Source organism: Chiloscyllium punctatum, chromosome 2, assembly GCF_047496795.1.
Source record: "Chiloscyllium punctatum isolate Juve2018m chromosome 2, sChiPun1.3, whole genome shotgun sequence".
Taxonomy (NCBI): Eukaryota; Metazoa; Chordata; class Chondrichthyes; order Orectolobiformes; family Hemiscylliidae; genus Chiloscyllium; species Chiloscyllium punctatum.
Window position 1 is genome coordinate 107,557,214 of NC_092740.1, and position 19,489 is coordinate 107,576,702.

The window sequence follows — 19,489 nt, forward strand, 5'->3', positions numbered from 1 at the left end:
AAGAGTAAGGGGAAAAGGCATGAGATTGGCATGAGATAATTAGGTTCATTTGAAGACCTTGTGGAGATAAGATGGCCTCTTTTTCTGTAGTTACACTTCTGTGATTCTGTGAAATCATATTGCCTTGGATTTTGTCATGGCATTTCAGCATTTCAGAGAGATGATCGTGACTGCACCCCTTTCCTCTCACCTCTTCTCCTGGCCTGATGCATGATAGGGGTTCTGTTTTCTTCTGTGGCCACCACTCAAAACCCAGGGTTATAATTAACCAGTCTCTTTACTGTTTTGAAGAATAGTTATACAGGACTTGAAATTTCTTGCTTGTATCTTTGTCATTTTGGGTGTATTGATGAGTCATTAGTGCTTCTTTCTTTTAAAATAAAAAATGTGAAAGCAGGAGTAAATCATTCAGCCTTTAGGTCTGATCTGGCATTCAATATGATAACGACTGATCATCTAGCTTCTTACCCTGTTTCCATGTCTTCCCATTCCTTTTGATCATTTTAGTCCTAAGAACTACTTTTAGCTCCTTCTTGAAAATATTGAATGTTTCGTCTCCAGCTGTTTTCTATGACAATGAAGTCCACAGCCTCACCATTGAGGATGATTTAACTGTTTGGATCAGAAGATGACTAGCTGAAAGAAGACAAAGGGAATGTTTATCCTGGAATTCAGTTACTAGTGGTGTACCGCAAGGATCTGTTTTGGGGCCACTGCTGTTTGTTATTTTTATAAATGACTTGGATGTGGGTGAAGAAGGATGGGTTAGTAAATTTGCGGATGACACTAAAGTTGGTGGAGTTGTGGATAGTGCTGAAGGATGTTGCAGGTCACAGGGGTACATAGATAAGCTGCAGAGCTGGGCTGAGAGGTGGAAAAGTGTGAGGTGATTAATGTGGAAGGGGTGACGGGAATAAAGAGTACTGGGTTAATGGTAAGATTCTTGGTAGTGTAGATGAGCAGAGAGATCTCAGTGTCCATGTACATAGATCCTTGAAAGTTGCCATCCAGATTGATAGGGTTGTGAAGAAGGTATATGATGTGTTAGCTTTTATTGGTAGAGGGATTGAGTTTTGAAGCCAGGAGGTTTTGCTGCAGCTGTACAAAACTCTGGTGTGGCTGCACTTGGAGTATTGCGTACAGTTCTGGTCACTGCATTATAGGAAGAATGTGGAAGCTTTGGAGAAGGTTAAGAGATTTACTAGGATGTTGCCTGGTATAACGGAAGGTCTTATGAGGAAAGGCTGAGGGACTTGAGGCAGTTTTCATTAGAGAGAAAAAGGTGACTTAATTGAGACATACAAATTATCAGAGGCTTAGATAGGGTGGATAGTGAGAGCCTTTTCCTTGGATGTTGATGGCTAGCATGAGGGGACATAGCTTTAAATTGAGTGATGATAGATATAGGACAGATGTCAGAGGTAGTTTCTTTACTCAGAGAATAGTAGGAGCATGGAATGCACTGCCTGCAACAGTAGTAGACTCGCCAACTTTACAGAGTCGAGCGTGTGTTCCTGGAAAAACACAGCAGATCAGGCAGCATCCGGGGAGCAGGAGAAACGACATTTTGGGCTGGAGCCCTTCAACAGAATTCTCCTGCTCCTCGGATGCTGCCTGACCTGCTATGTTTTTCCAGCAACACACTCTTGACTCTGATCTCCAGCATTTGCAGACGTCACTTTCTCCTCGCCAACTTTACAGGCATTTAAATGGTCATTGGACAGATATATGGATGAAAATAGAATAGTGTAAGTTAGATGGGCTTCAGATTGGTTTCACAGGTTGGTGCAACATTAAGGACTGAATGTTCTATGTTCTCTGGGTTAAAACTTTTGCTTCATCTTAGTCCTAAATGGTCTAGCCCATATCCTGAGACTGTAATCCCTGGTTCTGGACACTCCTGCAATTGAGACATTGTTTCAGCATTATCCTGTTTAGTCTTGTGAGTAATGTATAGATTCCTATGCAATCACGCTCCCCTCCCCTCATTCTTCTAAACTACAATGGATATAGTTTCAAACAATCCAGTCTTTCTTTATTAGTCAGTCCTGTCATTCCCAGGAATCAGTCTGGTAAACTTTTGGTGCATTCCCTCCATCGGCAGAATATCTTTCCTCAGATAAGGAGACTAAAATTGCACACATTACTCCAGGCATGATCTCACCAAGACCCTGTAAAATTGCAGCAATATATCCCTATTCCTGTATCTGAATCATCTAATTATGAAGGCCAACATACTATTTGCCTTCTTCATACCTGCTGCAACTACATGCTTATTTTCAGTGATTGAAGACATCCATATTGCATTGCACCTATCCCTTTCTCAATCTATTACTATTCAGATAATTATCTGCCTTCCTGATTTTTCTATTAAAGTGGAGAACCTCCCAATTTTTGACATACTTCTCCAGCCGTGTATTTGCGCACTCACTCAATGCATCAAAATTACATTGAAGCATCTGTGCATCCAACTCACAGTTCACTCTACCACCTGACTGTGTGTCATGGCAAACCTGAAGATATTTCATTTAGTTACATCATCTAAGTCATTAATATATGTTATGAATAGCGAGGGTCTAAGCACTGATCTCTGCAATAGTCCACAGAAAAGAACCTACTTATTTCTGCTCTTTGATTTCTGTCTGCCAAAGTTCTCAATTCATGACAGTACATTGCTCCCAATCCCATGCACTTTAATTTTACATGCTAGTCCCTTATGTGGGACCTTATCAAAAGCCTTTGAAAGTCCCTTGTCTATTCTAGTTATATCCTCGAAAAACTCATGTCAATTTATCAAGCATGATTTTTCTGTTATAAATCCATGCAGTGTCTGTTTGATCCTCTCACTGTTTTTCAAGTTTCTGCTCTTAAATCTTTTATAAAGGTCTCTTTCTGTTTTCCTCAATACTGACATCAGGCTAACTAGTCTACAGTTCTCTATTTTCTCTTTATTTTCTTTTTGTCAATGGTGGGGTTACATTAGGTGCCTTCTAATCCATTGGAACTGTTTTAGAGTCTGTAGATATTTGAAAAATGACGACCAATATATTCACTATTTCTAGTGTTAGTTAGTGAGATGTAAACTGTTGGCCTTTAATATCAACATTTTCACTCATACTATTTCCCTTCTAATGCTGATTTCTTCAGTTTCTCCATCTCATTAGAACCTGCATTCCCCAACATTTTTATAACATTATTTGTGTCTGCCTTTGTGAAGATAGAGCTGAAAATGCATTGCTGGAAAAGCGCAGCAGGCCAGGCAGCATCCAAGGGACAGGAGAATCAACGTTTCGGGCATGAGCCCTTCTTCAGCCCTTCTTCAGGCTCATGCCCGAAACGTCGATTCTCCTGCTTCTTGGATGCTGCCTGGCCTGCTGCGCTTTTCCAGCAACACATTGTCAGCTCTGATCTCCAGCATCTGCAGTCCTCACTTTCTCCTCTGTGAAGCTAGAACCAAAATATGTATTTAATCAGTCTGCCATCTGTTTGTCCCCATTATAACTCTCCCTACTTCTGTCTGTAAGAGCCCTACATTAGTTTTAACTAACCTTTTATCTCTTGACAACTGCGTAGAAGCTTTTACAATCAGTGTGTATGTTCCCTGAAATCTTCTTCTGGTACTCTATTTTCCCTTCTTAGTCAATCCTCTGTCCTCCTTTACTGAAATCTAAATTGTTCCCAATCCTGGAGTCTGCTGCTTTTTTTATCCAACGTGTATGTCCTTCCTTGGATCTAATTATCACAAATTTCACTTGTCAGCTATGGTTGAGCCACCTTTCCCATTTTAATTTTGTGCTAAACATGAAAAAAAAAATTGTTACAGTTCATCCATTCACTCTTTGCCTTTCCTAATTACTGTCCTCACCTTAAGTAACATATCCCATTTACCATATCCATTCTGGATGGTGAAAGGAGAGTGGCATAAGCCTCAAGCTTTTGATATTTTCCTGGGTCCAACCAGTTCTGATGAAAGGGCATGACTAAAAAACCTTGAGCCCAAGTGTTCCAACTGGCATCAGAACTATGATGGGTCAAAAAGTGTGGCACTGGAAAAGCACAGCACTTAGGAATGTTTTCATGAAAGGCTTATGCCCGAAATATCGATTCGTCTGCGCCTTGGATGCTGCCTGACCTGTTGTACATTTCCAGTGCCAAACTTTTCAACACTGATCTCCAGCATCTGCAGTCATCACTTTCTCCTCCATCAGAATTATGATATCCAACACTATGAATCCGAAAACTTAGTTTCCTTGGTTATGTTTAAAAGGGTCTTATTCTGATGCAGCAACTTGAAGAGCTGCCTTAGCTCAGAAAACCAAGCCGAGACCTGCAAAGAGGATCAGTGTGTAAGACACAAGCCTTCTAACAGCACTAGCTACAGTATGGTAAGCTTAAGTGCTCAGTGTAGGGGTGAGTGAGTGATGTGGGAATGTGGGTAGATACGTGAAAGAGTAGGCGGATGAATAGGTATTTGAGTGAGTGTCACAAGACTCCTGAAAGTGAGAAGGTGGCATGGAGTTCATGATAGATTGAGAAATGTCAGATGCCAACATCTATGAATAAGGAATAATTGCCCCTGAATCATGCCCTGAGATGCTGCTAGGTGCTGAATAACATGGAAGCCATTAGTTTGCCACACTCTGACTTCAAAATTGAGATTTCTCAACAGCTAACTTGTTTGACACATTTGGTAATATAGATATTAATAGCTGGATATCAATGAAGCAAGTTTTGATGCTACTAAGACGTTTAACAAGCTATAATCATCCGTAATTGTCAACTCACCAATGCCTAGTGAGAAACTGACTTCCTTACTCAGCAGATGCACAAAAGATGCAGTGGTGCTCCTGACTTTGAAATACATCTCAATGGACCTTTCTTGCTATTCTTCTATAATTTTGGGCGGCACGGTGGCACAGTGGTTAGCACTGCTGCCTCACAGCGCCAGAGACCCGGGTTCAATTCCCACCTCGGGCAACTGACTGTGTGGAGTTTGCACGTTCTCCCCGTGTCTGCGTGGGTTTCCTCCGGGTGCTCCGGTTTCCTCCCACAATCCAAAGATGTGCAGGGTCAGGTGAATTGGCCATGCTAAATTGCCCGTAGTGTTAGGTAAGGGGTAAATGTAGGGGAAGGGGTGGGCTGCGCTTCGGCGGGTCGGTGTGGACTTGTTGGGCCGAAGGGCCTGTTTCCACACTGTAAATTTAATCTAATCTAATTCACACCATTGCACATTTTGATCAGACCCCTATAAGATTCCACTCATCTGTTTGCATTGTACCAGTCTTTGGGGATGGTCAGGAGGCAGACGACATAGTTACTTACTTGGCTTTAAGAATTATAGAACCCCAACAGTGTGGGAGCAGGCCATTTGGCTCATTGCATCCACACCGACCCTCAGAAGAGCATCCCGCCCAGACCCAACTTAATCCCATAATACTGCATTTCCCATAGTTAATCCATCTAGCCTCCACACTATGGGGCAATTTGGCATGACCAAGCCAACTAACCTGCACATCTTTGGACAGTGGGAAGAAACCAGAACACCCAGAGGAAACCTGTGCAGACACTGGGAGAAAATAGAACCGCAGATGCTGGAGATCAGAGTAGTGCTAGAAAAGCACAGCAGGTCAGACAGCGTCCGAGAAGCAGGAAAATTGATGTTTCAGGCAATTCCTAATGAAGGGCTTTTACCTGAAATGTCGATTTTTCTGCTCCTCGATGCTGACCTGTGCTTTTCCACCACCACTCTAATCTAGACTGGGAAAAAATGCAATCTCCACATAGTCACTCATGATGGAATCAAACCTGGGTGCCTGCCGGTGTGAGACAGCAATGCTAACCACTGAGCCACTATGCTGCCCTTAGTATCCATTAGTGCACTCTGATCCTACTTAGTCAGTCCAAACAGTGGCCACCATTAGTGGTGACTATGTTGAACTCCTAGCTCTGTAATTGGACTGGCATCCTTAATAGAGACGGTCTGCCTCATACCAACAAGATGAAGCTCTTGGTCTTGCCACCTGGCAAAATGGGGTTGCCTAGTACCTACATAAAACTCAGCCCTGAAAAATGCTGCTATACATTAACATTCCCTGTTATCCTCACTCTTCATCCTTACTCCACTTACTCAACTGCTTAATTGCTTGCCTGCATAAAACCCATCTCTGCATTCACTTTTAAACATGTTATTTGATGTTTGCCTAATTTGCCCTTTTTCCAAACATCCTAATTTTCACAATTTCTTTCTGTTGAGAACCAAGTCAATTGGTAACAAAATCTAATATGACAAAGTTTTTCATAGAAGTGTATTTAATCAAATATGAGGTGGACTATATGTTCATTTATCTTTTCAACAGAAGCACGATACATCCCAAAAAAGAACTTGCCATGTGACTGTTATACTATATACACAGAGAGTTGGGAAGTATATTCTTATATATATGTATACATGTATATCCAGAATGCAATCTCACTGAACTCTGTACTACTTTGAAAATACTAAAATCAAGAATGCAACATTTCACAGGATATTGAACATCATCTTACATATTTGTGTAATACTGTGTGATTATTTCCAACTTATGGGAGTCATGCAACACAACAGGCACCTTTGAAATGACTTGTTCAATGAACTGATCATGAGAGACCAGCAGTGAATGAACTAAGGCCTTACCTGCGTCTCTTTTTGCACTTGGTGCAGTAAATGGCAAGAGCCAGACCCTCTACAACCAAAAATATTGGGATAACAGCTGAAATCAAACCAAATTTCCATGCCTTTACACCGAAAATAGAGACATCTGGTGGATTAGTACCTGAAGAGACAAATAATAAGGTAATTGAAGCTTTGAGTTGATGTTTGTGTGTTTTTATTGACATGAAATTCGAATTGCTGTCTTCAAATTTTTGGTTTTCTACCAATCTTGAATGGAGTTTGGAGAGGGAACAATTTGTTGAATAGATCTCTAAGATATCAATGTTTCACCATTTCTGATCACTTGTGCATCCCCAATTTTCTTTACCCCATTAATGGAAACCAGGCCTACAGTTATTTAGGGCATAAAGACTGTAGTTTTCTCTCTGAACCTCTCTGTGTCTCTATTTGCTCACCCTGGGGTTGTTTCCTAAAACCTGTTGCATTAATAAATCTTTTGATCACCAATATTAAGTTTATTTTGTGTGATGTGCTGTCAGTATTGGGAGGATGATGCCCCCAAAAAGTGCCTTAGTGTTTTTACCAGGACTGAGATATGAATTGTCATTCTGAAGTTAGCTTTGTATTAGATATTTCAAAGTTAAATTTATGGTCTCTCTATGTAGAAGTGACTCAATGCTTCTCTTTATAAGAAGTAAGAATTAACTTTGAAAAAATGCACATGCACATCTTTCATGTTATCTGGGCATCCAAGGCCTCTCATAACTAATTAATACTTTTCCCCTTCCATTTTCTGAACAGACCATGGGATTTTTTTACATTAAAAAGGAGAAAGTGAGGACTGCAGATGCTGGAGGTCAGAGTTGAAGAATGTGGTGTTGGAAAAGCACAGCTGGTCAGGCAGCATCTGAGGAGCAGGAGAATCTACATTTCGGGCATTAGCCCTTCATTTCATTCATCAAAGATGGCAGATAGGGCCAGAAGATGCAGCTCTGACAGCAGTGCTCCATTACTTTACTTCAATTAGTAGATAATTCCTTATAGTGGGCTGTGTAATCTGTACAATGCATTGAAAGTGACTAGTTTCAAAGGACCATAGGCTGCTCAGTCCTTTTAAGAGATGACTGGTGCGGGTTAAATCTGAGGATCAGGAATTGTGCATAAAACTGGTATTAGAAATGTTGTAAGTCAAATTATTTTCTGGTTTTTAATCCTCAAAAGGAAAAGTCATCTCATGCATTAAATGATCATTTGGCCTTATGTTAAGTTATTAGTGCACCATAATGAAACAAGCTCTTGGTTTAATGCCAGAATTTCACATTTATTTAGGTCAAGCTAATTCAAAGTGAATGTGTTCCCTGCAGGGGTTTGTGGAACATCTGACTTGATTATACAGCTGTCTTTGTGGTACATCAGGTTTTTCCTTCCTGGAGTTGAGTTAATCAGAATTCTGTACTTGTATGGTATGATTCATTCTTGGTCATGCCAGTTGAACAGTTATCTGAAAGATAGGGGACTTCAAGAGTTTATTTAAATTTAAATTTGAAATAGGAGTTTTATTATTTCTAATTGTAATTCTATTAAATATTGTGGGAGAGCTCATTCAAAATGTTATTTCGTTTTCACTGAAAGGAGAATATAACCCTTGAATTCTGCAACAAATAGCTTGTTACATTCAGAAATAGTAAATATTAACATAAAGAATTTACAATCACATTGACCTGGCAGGAAGGAAGTGAAGGTGAGACTTTGGAATCCTATGATGCCTGTGTACTACCAGCAAAATACAAAAAAAGCCCCATAAAATTGCTGTCATATGGTCAGTTAATTACCTCATAGAGATTACAGCAAAGAAAGTCATTTCCCATTGAATTAATGCAGCTCCCTATAAAGCAATTCATTCAGACCCATTCCCAATCCGTAGTCTCAGTTGAGTTATGATACACCCTGGAGTAGAACAAAGAACAATACAGCACAGGATCGGGCCCTCCAAGCCTGTGCTGACTCATTTTGCTCTTCCGTACTAAACCTGTCTTCACTTACATGATCCGTATCCCTCTGTTTCCCTTCCTATTCATGCATTTCTATGTGCTTCTTGAATGTTGCTGTTGTGTCTGCTTCCACCACTACATCTGGCAGGTGCTTATCAGATGCTCACCCACTTTGTGTGAAAAACTTGCCTTGCACACCTCTTTTAAACTTGCCCCCACCCCATACCTTGAATCTGTGTACACTATTAATTGATCCCTCTACCCTGGGCAAAAGCTTCATACATTCCACTTTATCCATGTCATTCACTATCTTATAAACTTCTATCAGGTCACCTCTCAAACTTCTGCATTCCATTGAAAACAAACTCAGTCTATCCAACTTTTCTTCATAACTAAAATCTCCTGTACCAGGCCATATCCTGGTAAACCTTTTTTTGTACCCTTTCCAAAGAATTCACATCTTTCTGGTGGCGGGGTGACCAGAACTGTGAGCAATATTCCAAGTTTGGTCTAACTAAAGTTTTATAAAGCTGCAACATAATTTGTCTATTCTTATACTCAAAGCCCCTTCTAAAGGGAAGCATGCCATACGTCTTTTTAACTTTCTTACCTACTTGTGCTGCGACATTCAGTGAGCTATGGACCTGCACACCCGGCTCCCTCTGCATATCAATACTCTTAAGGGATCTTCCATTCACTGTAAAATTTTCACCTATACCTGACATTCCAAAATACATTAGTTCACATTTGTCCAGATTAAACTTCATCTGCCATTTTTCTACCCATGCTTCCAACTGATCTATATCCTGCTGTATCCTCTGACATAGGGAACATCTCTGGGACACCCGCACCAATCAACCACATCGCCCTGTGGCCCAATATTTCAACTTCCCCTCCCACTCAGCTGAGGACATGGAGGTCCTGGGCCTCCTTCACCGCCACTCCCTCACCACCAGACGCCTGGAGGAAGAACACCTCATCTTCTGCCTTGGAACACTTCAACCCCAGGGCATCAATGTGGACTTCACCAGTTTCCTCATTTCCCCTTCCCCCACCTCACCCCAGTTCCAAACTTCCAGCTCAGCACTGTCCCCATGACTTGTCCTCCCTGCCTATCTTCCTTTTCACCTATTCGCTCCACCCTCCTCTCTGACCTATCACCTTCATCCCCACCCCAATTCACCCATTGTACTCTTTGCTACCCTCCCCCACCCTCCTCTCTGACCTATCACCTCCATCCTGACCCCCATCCATCTATTGTACACTATACTACTTTCTCCCCACCCCCACCCTCCTCTCATTTATCTCTCCACCCTGCAGGCACTCTGCCTCTATTCCTGATGAAGGGTTTTTCCCGAAACATCAATTTTCTTGCTTCTCAGATATTGCCTGAACTACTGTGCTTTTCCAGCACCACTCTAATCCAGAATCTGGTTTCCAGCATCTGCAGTCATTGTTTTTACCCTGTATCCTCTGACAGTCTTCCTCACTATTTCCAACTCCACCAATCTTTGTATCACCTGCAAACTAACTAATTAAGTCAGTCACTTTTTTCACTTGAATCATTTCTGTAAACCATGAACAGCAGAGATCCTAGCATTGATCCCTGTGAGACACCACTAGTCCGAAACCTCCATTCCAAGCATCTTTCCACTGCAACCAACTGCCTCCTATGATTAAGCCAGTTCTGTATCTCTTTTGCCAGTTCAATCCTGATACTTTGTGACTTCACCTTTTGGACCAGTCTGTTATAAGGGAACTTGTCAAAGGCTTGACTGAAAGCCATGTAACACATCAACCACTTTTCCCTCATCAATCAGGTCACCCCCTCAAACACCTTGATCAAGTTAGTCACCCCTCCACACAGAAAACCATGTTGTCTATTGCTAATAAGTCCATTTGCTTCTAAATACTGAGAATCTTTTCCAATGGTGGGACTTGAACTCTGGCCTCCTGGTCAAAAGGTAAGGATACAAGTGCTATGTGACAAAAGCCCTTCTTCAATCTCAGCAGAATTGTAAGTCTAAGTCTCTCAGATGCACAAGCAATTTCCATTTGAAATTATTGATCGACCTGCACCATCCTTCTTACTCTTCAAAACCCTAGTGGAATCCAAGCTTAGCCGGTCCAACCTTGCCTCTTAAGACAATCTGCCTTTACCAGATATTAGTCTAGTAAATGTTCTCTGAAGTGCTTCTAATACACTTACATCCTTCTTTAAATATGGAGACCAATACCATGCACGGTACTCCAGATATGATCTCACCAGTGTCCTGTATAACTGAAGCATAACATTCTCTCAATTTCCTTTGCTCCAAAGGGAACAACCATTTTCTCTATGTCCTTTCAAGTGCACTCACATTCTTCCTAAAATGTGATAAAACCAGAAAAAAAAAGATATAGTTGTGGACTAACCAGAACTTTATCCATTTAATTCTGCATTCCCTATGTTAGGGGAACAGAGATTAAGACTATTCTAGGGGGATTTCTATAGTGAGAGATGAATAGTTTTACTGAGGATGAGGACAGCGAAGATTGAGATGAGGCTATGAGTAAGTAGATCAGCAACTGCAGATGCATCATGTATGATTTTGAATGAGCAGGTGCCGATGAATTAAAATCATTTTCAAGTGTGAAAATAATGATTGTAACAGAAAATGCCACAGCCATTTCTTGTTACTTCTCTCAAAAATGCACATCAGTAATGTAGGAAAGAATTTTGGATTATTTTTCATTTTAATTCATTATTTCATCCTTTCTTAAACAACATCTCCAAGATTAAATGCTGGAGAAACTCAACTGGTTTTGCAGCTTCAGTGGAGAGCCAAACAAAGTTAAAATTTAACATTTTGAGTTTTGTACAACTCAGTTCTGAAGAAGAGTCATATTGGACTCAAAATATTGACTCAAAATAGTGTTTCTTTCTCCACAGATGCTCCCAGAACTGTTGACATTTTCTAGCATTCTCTGTGTTGGTTTCAGATTTCCAGTATTGCAGCATGTTTACATTCAGCAAATTAATTTTAGTGGAGAATAAGTGTATAACTGTCAGTGAAGTTTAAAATTTCAAATAAACTGTGTTTAGTAACTTCCCTTCTACACTAGCATCTATATTATACAGATTATCTGAATACTTTACATCTGTTAGTCATAGGTAATAACTACGTACATGTGTTATCCAAACTGGTACCATAAAAAGCAGATGTTGGTGTTGGCAATATTCCATCTGTATCTTCCACAAATTTGGCAAGTGTTGGAGCAGTGGTCACCAGTTGGTAAGCCAAGAGTTCAGCTGATGCAAGAATTTCACTCGGATTGCTCACCTCCTTGTTAACTTCGCCCATTACTGTGCCAATGCCTTCAGATAAATTCAGAGTTCCAGAAATGTTTGACTGTGATAGCAGGTACGTGTGAAGTGGACCCTGGGTAATAGCTGACAGAACAGAGGGAAACTTAGCAATTGTATGACAATTGAAGCTACCTTCTGAAAATTTCAACAGCTTTCTAAAAGCATTCACATATCATGTATATGAAGTGCAAGAAACTCTTGCAGAAATGATGCTTCACAGAATCACAGCCCACCATGTCTCCACTGGCTCTCTGAGTAAGCATCTTACTTAGTAGCATCTCACTGAAACCCCGCATATTCTTTCCTTTTCAAATAACCATCTAATATCCTGCCTGAAATCTTCAATTGAATCTGCCTCCACCGCTCACAGGAGATGCATTCCAGACCTTAATTATTCATTTTGTATAAATGCTTTCTTTTCATGTTTCTTTTAGTTTATTTGCCAATTACTTCAGATCGGTGTCATGTGATCCTCGATCCTTTCCTGAGCAGGAACCATTTTTCCTTCTCTGCTCTGTCCAGACCCCTCTTGATTTTGAATGCCTCTCTCAAATCTCCTCCCAGCCTTCACTTTTCCAAGAAAACATACTTCCTGCTTCTCCAATCTATCTTCATAACTGAAGTGTCATCCTTGTAAACATTTTCTGCACTCTCTCTTACATTTTCACTTCATTCCTAAAGTGTGGTGCCCAAAGCTCCAGGTGAGGGTGTTATATTCCAGCTGAGGCCAAACTAACATTATATTAAAATTTAGCTTAATCTTCTTGTTTTTCTAATCTATTCTCCTGTTGATAATGCCCAAGATACTATATTATTTATTTATTCACTGCTTTCTCCACTATCCCACCACCTTTAATGACTTATACACAGATACACCCACGTGTACTTGCACCCACTTTAGAATACCCTTTATTTGGTTCTGCAGTGTTAATTTAATGAAAACATATTATCTCAAATGTCTCAGTGCTGAAGGTAATCTGTCAGCTATCTGCCCTCCACCAACCTGTCAATATCGTTTTGAAGCTCCACACTATCCTTGCACATTTCATAATGCTTCTATGTTTTGTCATCATGCAGAAATTTTGAAATTGTCTTTTGAACATCAGTGTCTACATTATTAACATATGTCCAGAAAGGGTCCCAAGACTGACCATTGAGGAGGATCAATTGGAAAAAAAATCTTGGAATGCTTTTCTTTCAGAATACAAGAGAAAGTAACAGGACTATCTGCATTTTAGTTTAGAATGTAAACATTGGAGCTCAGAGTTACAGTTTTAGAGTTTTACCATTGATGTTATTAACAAATTTCTAAAGGTATGCTCACAGTATGCCTGAGATCATGCTAAATTATTGCCATTGGATGCTAACAGCAGGAATTTAATACAGGAGGTAATGAAGTACTACATTTTGCAAGAAGACATGGGGAGAGGCTATACAGATCTAATACCATAGTTCAAAAGACTGCAGGGCCAAAGAAGCCTGGAGATCATGTGACTTGGAATTTTGAAGGTAGTAGACATTTATTAAACTGAGTACAAAAGGAAGGAAATAATGTTGAGCCTTTACAAACCTCTGGTACAGAATCATGAGAGTATTACATCCAGTCTTGTTCTCCACACTGTTGGATGATTATAGAGTCTACAGATTTGCATTTTTTAAAATATGTATTCTTTTACAGGATATAGGTATCGCCAACTGGACCTGTATCTCACAGAGTCATACAGTACAGAAACAAGCCCTTTAGCTCACCATGTCTATGCTAACTAGCAAAAACCAAACTACACTAATCCCATTTACCTGCAATTAATCCATAGTCAACTGTGCCCTGGCATTTTAACTGCTCATCTGGATGCTTCTCAAATTTTGCGAGCATATGACCTGCCTCCACCAACCTCTCAGACAATGTTAAAAGTGGTGGTTGGGGACCAATCAAGCAGGCTGTTTGTCCTGGATGCTTTCAAGCTTGTGTATTGTTGGAGTTGCATCCTTCTAGGTAAATGGAGAATATTCCATCACACTCGTCACTTGTGCTTTGAAGATGGTGGACAAGCTTTAGGCAGACAGGAGGCGAGCTACTCATCAAAGGATTCCAAACCTCTACCTGCTCATGCAGCCACAGTATTTAAATGGCTAGTCAACGGTAGCCCCCCAGAAATGAATAGTGGGGGATTCATCATAATGTAATTGAATGTCAAGATGTAATTATTAGATTTCACTTGTTGGAGATGGTCAGAGACTGGCACTTCTGTGTTATGGAAGACACTTGCCACTTGTCGGTCCAAATCTTGATATTGTCCAAGTCTTGCTGCAGTTAGTCATGGACTGCTTCAGTCACTGAGGAGTTACAAATGGTGCTGAATATTGTAAAATTATGAGCAAAACATCCCCACTGTGGATCATATGACAGAGGAAGGGCATTGAAGAAACAGCTGAAGATGGTTGGGACGCAGACTCTACCCTAAAGTACTCCTGAAGTGATTTCCTGGAGTTGAGATGATTGCCGTCCAAAAATTACCACCATCTTCCATTGTACCGAATAGCCTCCAAACAGTAGACAGATTTCCTGCTAATTCCCATTGACTCAATTTTTGCTAGGGCTTCTTGATGCCATATTCAGCCAAACACTGCCTTCGCGTCAAGTGCAGACATTGTTAACTCACCTGTGGAGTTCAGCTCTTTTTTCCATGTTTGAAACAAGGCTGTAATGGAATCAGGATTGTACTGGATTTAATGGAACCCACAATTGGATATCAGTGAGCAGTTTATTGTTGATCAAGTACCACTTGTTACCACTGTTGATCACTTTACTGTTGACCTCAAGTACACTGATTGTATAGTAGATGGCCAACTCAGACCTTGTCCTTCTTTCTTGTGAACTCAACATATCTGGGCAATTGTCATGTAGATGCTAGTGTTGTGGCTGGATTGGAACAGCTTGGCTAGTTCTGAAGCATGAGCCTTAACTTTTTGCCGGTAAGTTGCCTTTGCTTTATTTAATGCCTCAGCATTAGAATAGCTTGAGAAAATGACAGTTTATGTTTTAGACTAGATGGCAGTGAAAGTTAGGATTGGAACTTACTTTTTGCATTTTTGTTTATTCTGCAAAGACGTCCATTATAAATCCTCCAGGTGTACAAATGAATCCCAGTTATCACCCCCATCTGAACACATCTATATACTTAATGACTATACAATGAAGAGATGCGAAACACAGACAAGATGAGGTTGAGAAGATGTATGGAGACATAAGAAAGAAACAGGCGGAAGTTATAAATTCTAGACAATGCTTTTCTGAAGAGTAAAAAAAATTGTTCAGTTGTTTTTATCTCATAGCAGTATGTACCTTGAAAAGTTTTATTGAAAAATCTTGTTGCTGTCTGAATGGCTGAAACTGACATTGCGCACGATGGTATGAGATGTTCTGGATTTGGTGTTTGTGAATAAAGACTGCATCGTTGAGAGAACATTGGTTTCTTCCAATGTGGCTATTTGAGATGTGGTATTGTCTACAAAAGAGAGGCATTTGTGACCAGGAATCTCATTAAGCATCAAATGATACGTCAGATTTTCTGTATCTCAGCACAGGTACAGATTAAATAAAGAAGGTAAACTAGGAGGGATTTCCTTTTTAATAAAGTTACAGCAGAATGCATTTCAACAACAGGGTGATTTCTTGTTCACAATCTCACAGCTCCAGGCTATATTCATATATTTTTTTGGCTGAAGAATATAGGTTAAATGTTATCGTCCAATCTTCAATCTGCATTCTCATTGAAATTAGTCTGTCCAATGGGAGATTTTTGTAATATTTCTTGTAAATAACTGCCATAAGGTAGCAATGTTTTCATAAAAGAGAAAGAAAGTGCTAGCCTACAATTGTCTAGTGTTTATCCAGTTTTTAGAAACATCTCAAAACACAAAAGGGAACAAGGCTGAGGGGTGATATATTGAATTAACAGACAGCACAGATGAGGTCCATTGTTATGGCAAGTGTCTCATTTTGATCTATTGGGTTTCCTCAAAATGTTATGCAGATTTGAGGCAGTAAAATACAATGTTGTATAATGAAACAGTTTTGGATTGGTGAGACAGTTAAAACTTTGGTCAGAAGATTACAAAAGATTAAACCAATCAAACTTGCAAATGCAGCTACTTGTTCAACTTGTCTTGCAAACCCAAAAATGGAGCTTCATTATGACAGGCAGATTCAATTCCAAGTTCTTCTGTTTTCCTTTTATTGGGATATCATTGTGCATCAAATTGAAGCTGATTTTCTGGGAATGTCATTACAGTGAGTGAACAGAAACAAGTTACTAAATGTTAATAGTAAGACTTTTAGAGAAGTGCCACACAAATCCTATCATACCTGATTGACACTGTTACTGAATAAGGATCTTTTACAGACCAAGAAAATGACTCTCATGATACAACAACTTTGAATTTTCTATAATGCCACAGCACAAATTATCACAATTCATTTCCGACCATATATTCATTCATATTAATATACTGAGCATTGAATTTTCTGATTAAGTAATTGGCACTTTCTCTTCAATTAAATGGCTTTACTCTAAACAAAGTAATACATTACAAATAAACTCACTCTGCGATTCACAGAATGCCAGCACAAAAGCCATGAGCAATCCTTTTGTCACAGTCAATGCTACCATGGTGATTGAATTTGATCTTCACTGAATGAAGGTTTGATATTTCTGAGGCTACTCTGAAGCTGTCTTTGTAGTTATGTGGCCGTTGCACTCTCAAACTATTTGCTTGTGTAATTCCCTAGAAGGAAAGGATATTCCTCCAAACTCGTACCTTCTCGCGACTTGTGACCTGAGGTGCTGACTCCCCTCCAAATATGAACTTCAATTTCACATCAAAGATTTCACACGTTGTTTCAAAATACCTTAGAATTTTATCATTCTACAGTTGGGATGGATTTAATCTGCAGTGAAGAGGCTGATATGTAACATGAATGTTCAAAACCCTCATTTAGTTCCAATAAATTTCAATCATACTAAAAACCACATCCCTAAAATACTTGGATTTGTGTCTCTTAGACTGCAATGTCTATAATGCCTTATGCAAAGTACAATGCAAATTGATGGGAACGTTTGTCTATAAAATATTGATTTATTTGAATATTTGCAGCAAAGAATTTTTGCAAGTTCTACAGGTTAGTTCTGAAGAATCATAATGAATAAAGCAGCCTTAACGTCTTCATTCTGAAATCCACCAGGAATTGACAATTCTGCAATGACTTTGTGAAACTGAATGTGGTATCAAAATCAATGTTTGCCAAGAATGTCATAAGTGACTGAATTGCCCGAGAGATTGGAAAATGTAAATTTTTTTACCACCTTTGATTTGACCAAGAATTAATGATGGATCTGTTTAATAGTGAATGCAAAATAGTAAATGGCTTTAGTGCCACTCAAAGAGCTCAACCAGTTAGCTGCATGGAGTTGGTTTTGAATCATCATACCTGATTTGTAGCAGTACATTTGAATGACATTGATAACTATACTGTGGTTGACACTTAAATAAAGCAGAGGCTGACAGAGCATTAGACAGACTAGAATATTTCAGTTCTCAGCAAACCCAGATTGTGCAATATTTAGTTGCCGAAGACCACAGAATTGGGGTTTGTGTAGAATGGTGAACAAAGAGATAGCTGTGAAAGCCTGGGCTGTGCAATAAAAGAAAGTCAGAGCTTGTCAGGCTCCAATTTGTCACTGATGACAGATTTGTTGCCCAAACCATCAGTCCTCACTCCACCCACCCCACCTAAACACCATGACAAAAGCAAAGAATCCACACCCAGTCCAATGGAACCCTAAAGCTAATGCTGCTTTTAGGAACTTGAGCCAAACACGATCAGATAGATCCCAGCTGTAAGTCAAAAATGTGTTTTACAAACCAATGCCTCCCGAGAAAAGCAAAACAGGATTATGTGGAAATGAGTATGCTGGTCACGATGGAACTCACTTTTAAAGTATAAAAGATAAATCGAATGAATATGTCTCACTCGTCAGTTTTAATATATTTGATTTCTTTAGAGAAGGTGGGTTTAGAAATTGCGTTCTTCAAAATAGATGAAGGGGAAGAACATCTCATGTTTTATCCAGACTGAAAACCTGTTTGACATTGAGCAAGAGACTACAATGATAGAGGGAGAGTGTCCAGTATTAAATAGTATCACACACTCCGAACAAAGACTGAAATGCTCATTTTGCTCACAGATTATTTTCACCCCAACCCTATGGTTTTGAGGTATAATAATTCACTTAAGCTTATTATAGGACTTGTACAATTTTAATGAAATGTTTGCAATTCAGATTTTTGGATTCCTACAGGAATACCTGAATGAATGATGATGAATGATGATTTATTGTCACGTACTCTACCATGAACAATACAGTAAAATACGGTGAAAAGCTTCAACTGTTCCCACAATCGGGCACCATTTTGAATAGTTTAAGAATAAAAAGAAATAGCTGAGTGTCCATCTTTGTTCTGCTGCCTCTGCCATGTGTCCTGAGCTTGAGCTGGCTGACCAATGACACTTGCACTGCCACTTGGACCAGATCCACCAATATTTCAGTCACCACTAGATAAAAGCAAATTACTGCGGATGCTGGAATCTGAAACCAAAAGAGAAAATGCTGGAAAATCTCAGCAAGTCTGGCAGCATGTGTAAGGAGAGAAAAGAGCTGATGTTTCGAGTCTAACTGACCCTTTGTCAACCACTGTGCCACCATGCCGTGCATAATTTAAGAGGTAGATGGATGGTATGTGAGTAGGAAGGGTTTGGAGGGATATGGGCTGGGTGCTGGCAGGTGGGACTAGATTGGGTTGGGATATCTGGTCGGCATGGACAAGTTGGACTGAAGGGTCTGTTTCTGTGCTGTACATCTCTATGACTCTATGACTCTCAATAAAAATGCCTAGCAAAATAGCTTCTCTATTTCAAACCAAAGATATCATTCTTCTCCAGTACTCTAATTTGTTTAATACTGTAATTGCTGACATTTTTTCTCTCTGTCTTTTGTGAATTAATTATAGTTAAGAATATTACATTCCCAATCCTTCCAATTTTTCTGAGAATAGTCTCTATATTCTTACTATATTGTAACACATTGGGTAAGTTGTATCTATAGATCTTCAATCTTATAATTATGCTTTAATGTGTTTTTGCACATGCATGTCAAACATAATTTGTCTGCCTCACATCTGCCCTCAGTTTAATGCCTCCTATCTTCTACTGTGATCTTTCTCTGTGACCTCTCTCTGTATTTTGCTTCTCCACTTTAACATTTTAAACCAGTGTTTTTCCCCAGCCAAATTAGTTTAGAACCTTCAGCATATCAGTGGTTAACCTACCTACCTACAAGGAGATATATCCCACGTATATTGAGCCTCCACCTGACCAGCTAGAAAATATCCTTTCCATCCCAAAATTGATCCCAATGCCCCAAGAATCCTTTCACTCTA

General features: G+C 39.7%; 1 protein-coding gene across 1 annotated transcript in view; it reads right to left on the reverse strand.

Moving 5' to 3' along the window:
- Window positions 1–16,774, reverse strand: part of LOC140493438 (uncharacterized) — a 28,731-nt gene extending 11,957 nt beyond the window's left edge. The window contains exons 1-3 of the mRNA XM_072591879.1: window positions 16,596–16,774; window positions 11,813–12,076; window positions 6,674–6,812 (exon numbers count right to left, since the gene is read on the reverse strand). Of these exons, the coding sequence (XP_072447980.1) occupies window positions 6,674–6,812; window positions 11,813–12,076; window positions 16,596–16,662 (470 nt within the window). The 5' untranslated portion in view covers window positions 16,663–16,774. The remainder of the gene's footprint in view (window positions 1–6,673; window positions 6,813–11,812; window positions 12,077–16,595) is intronic.
- Window positions 16,775–19,489: the final 2,715 nt, after the last annotated feature.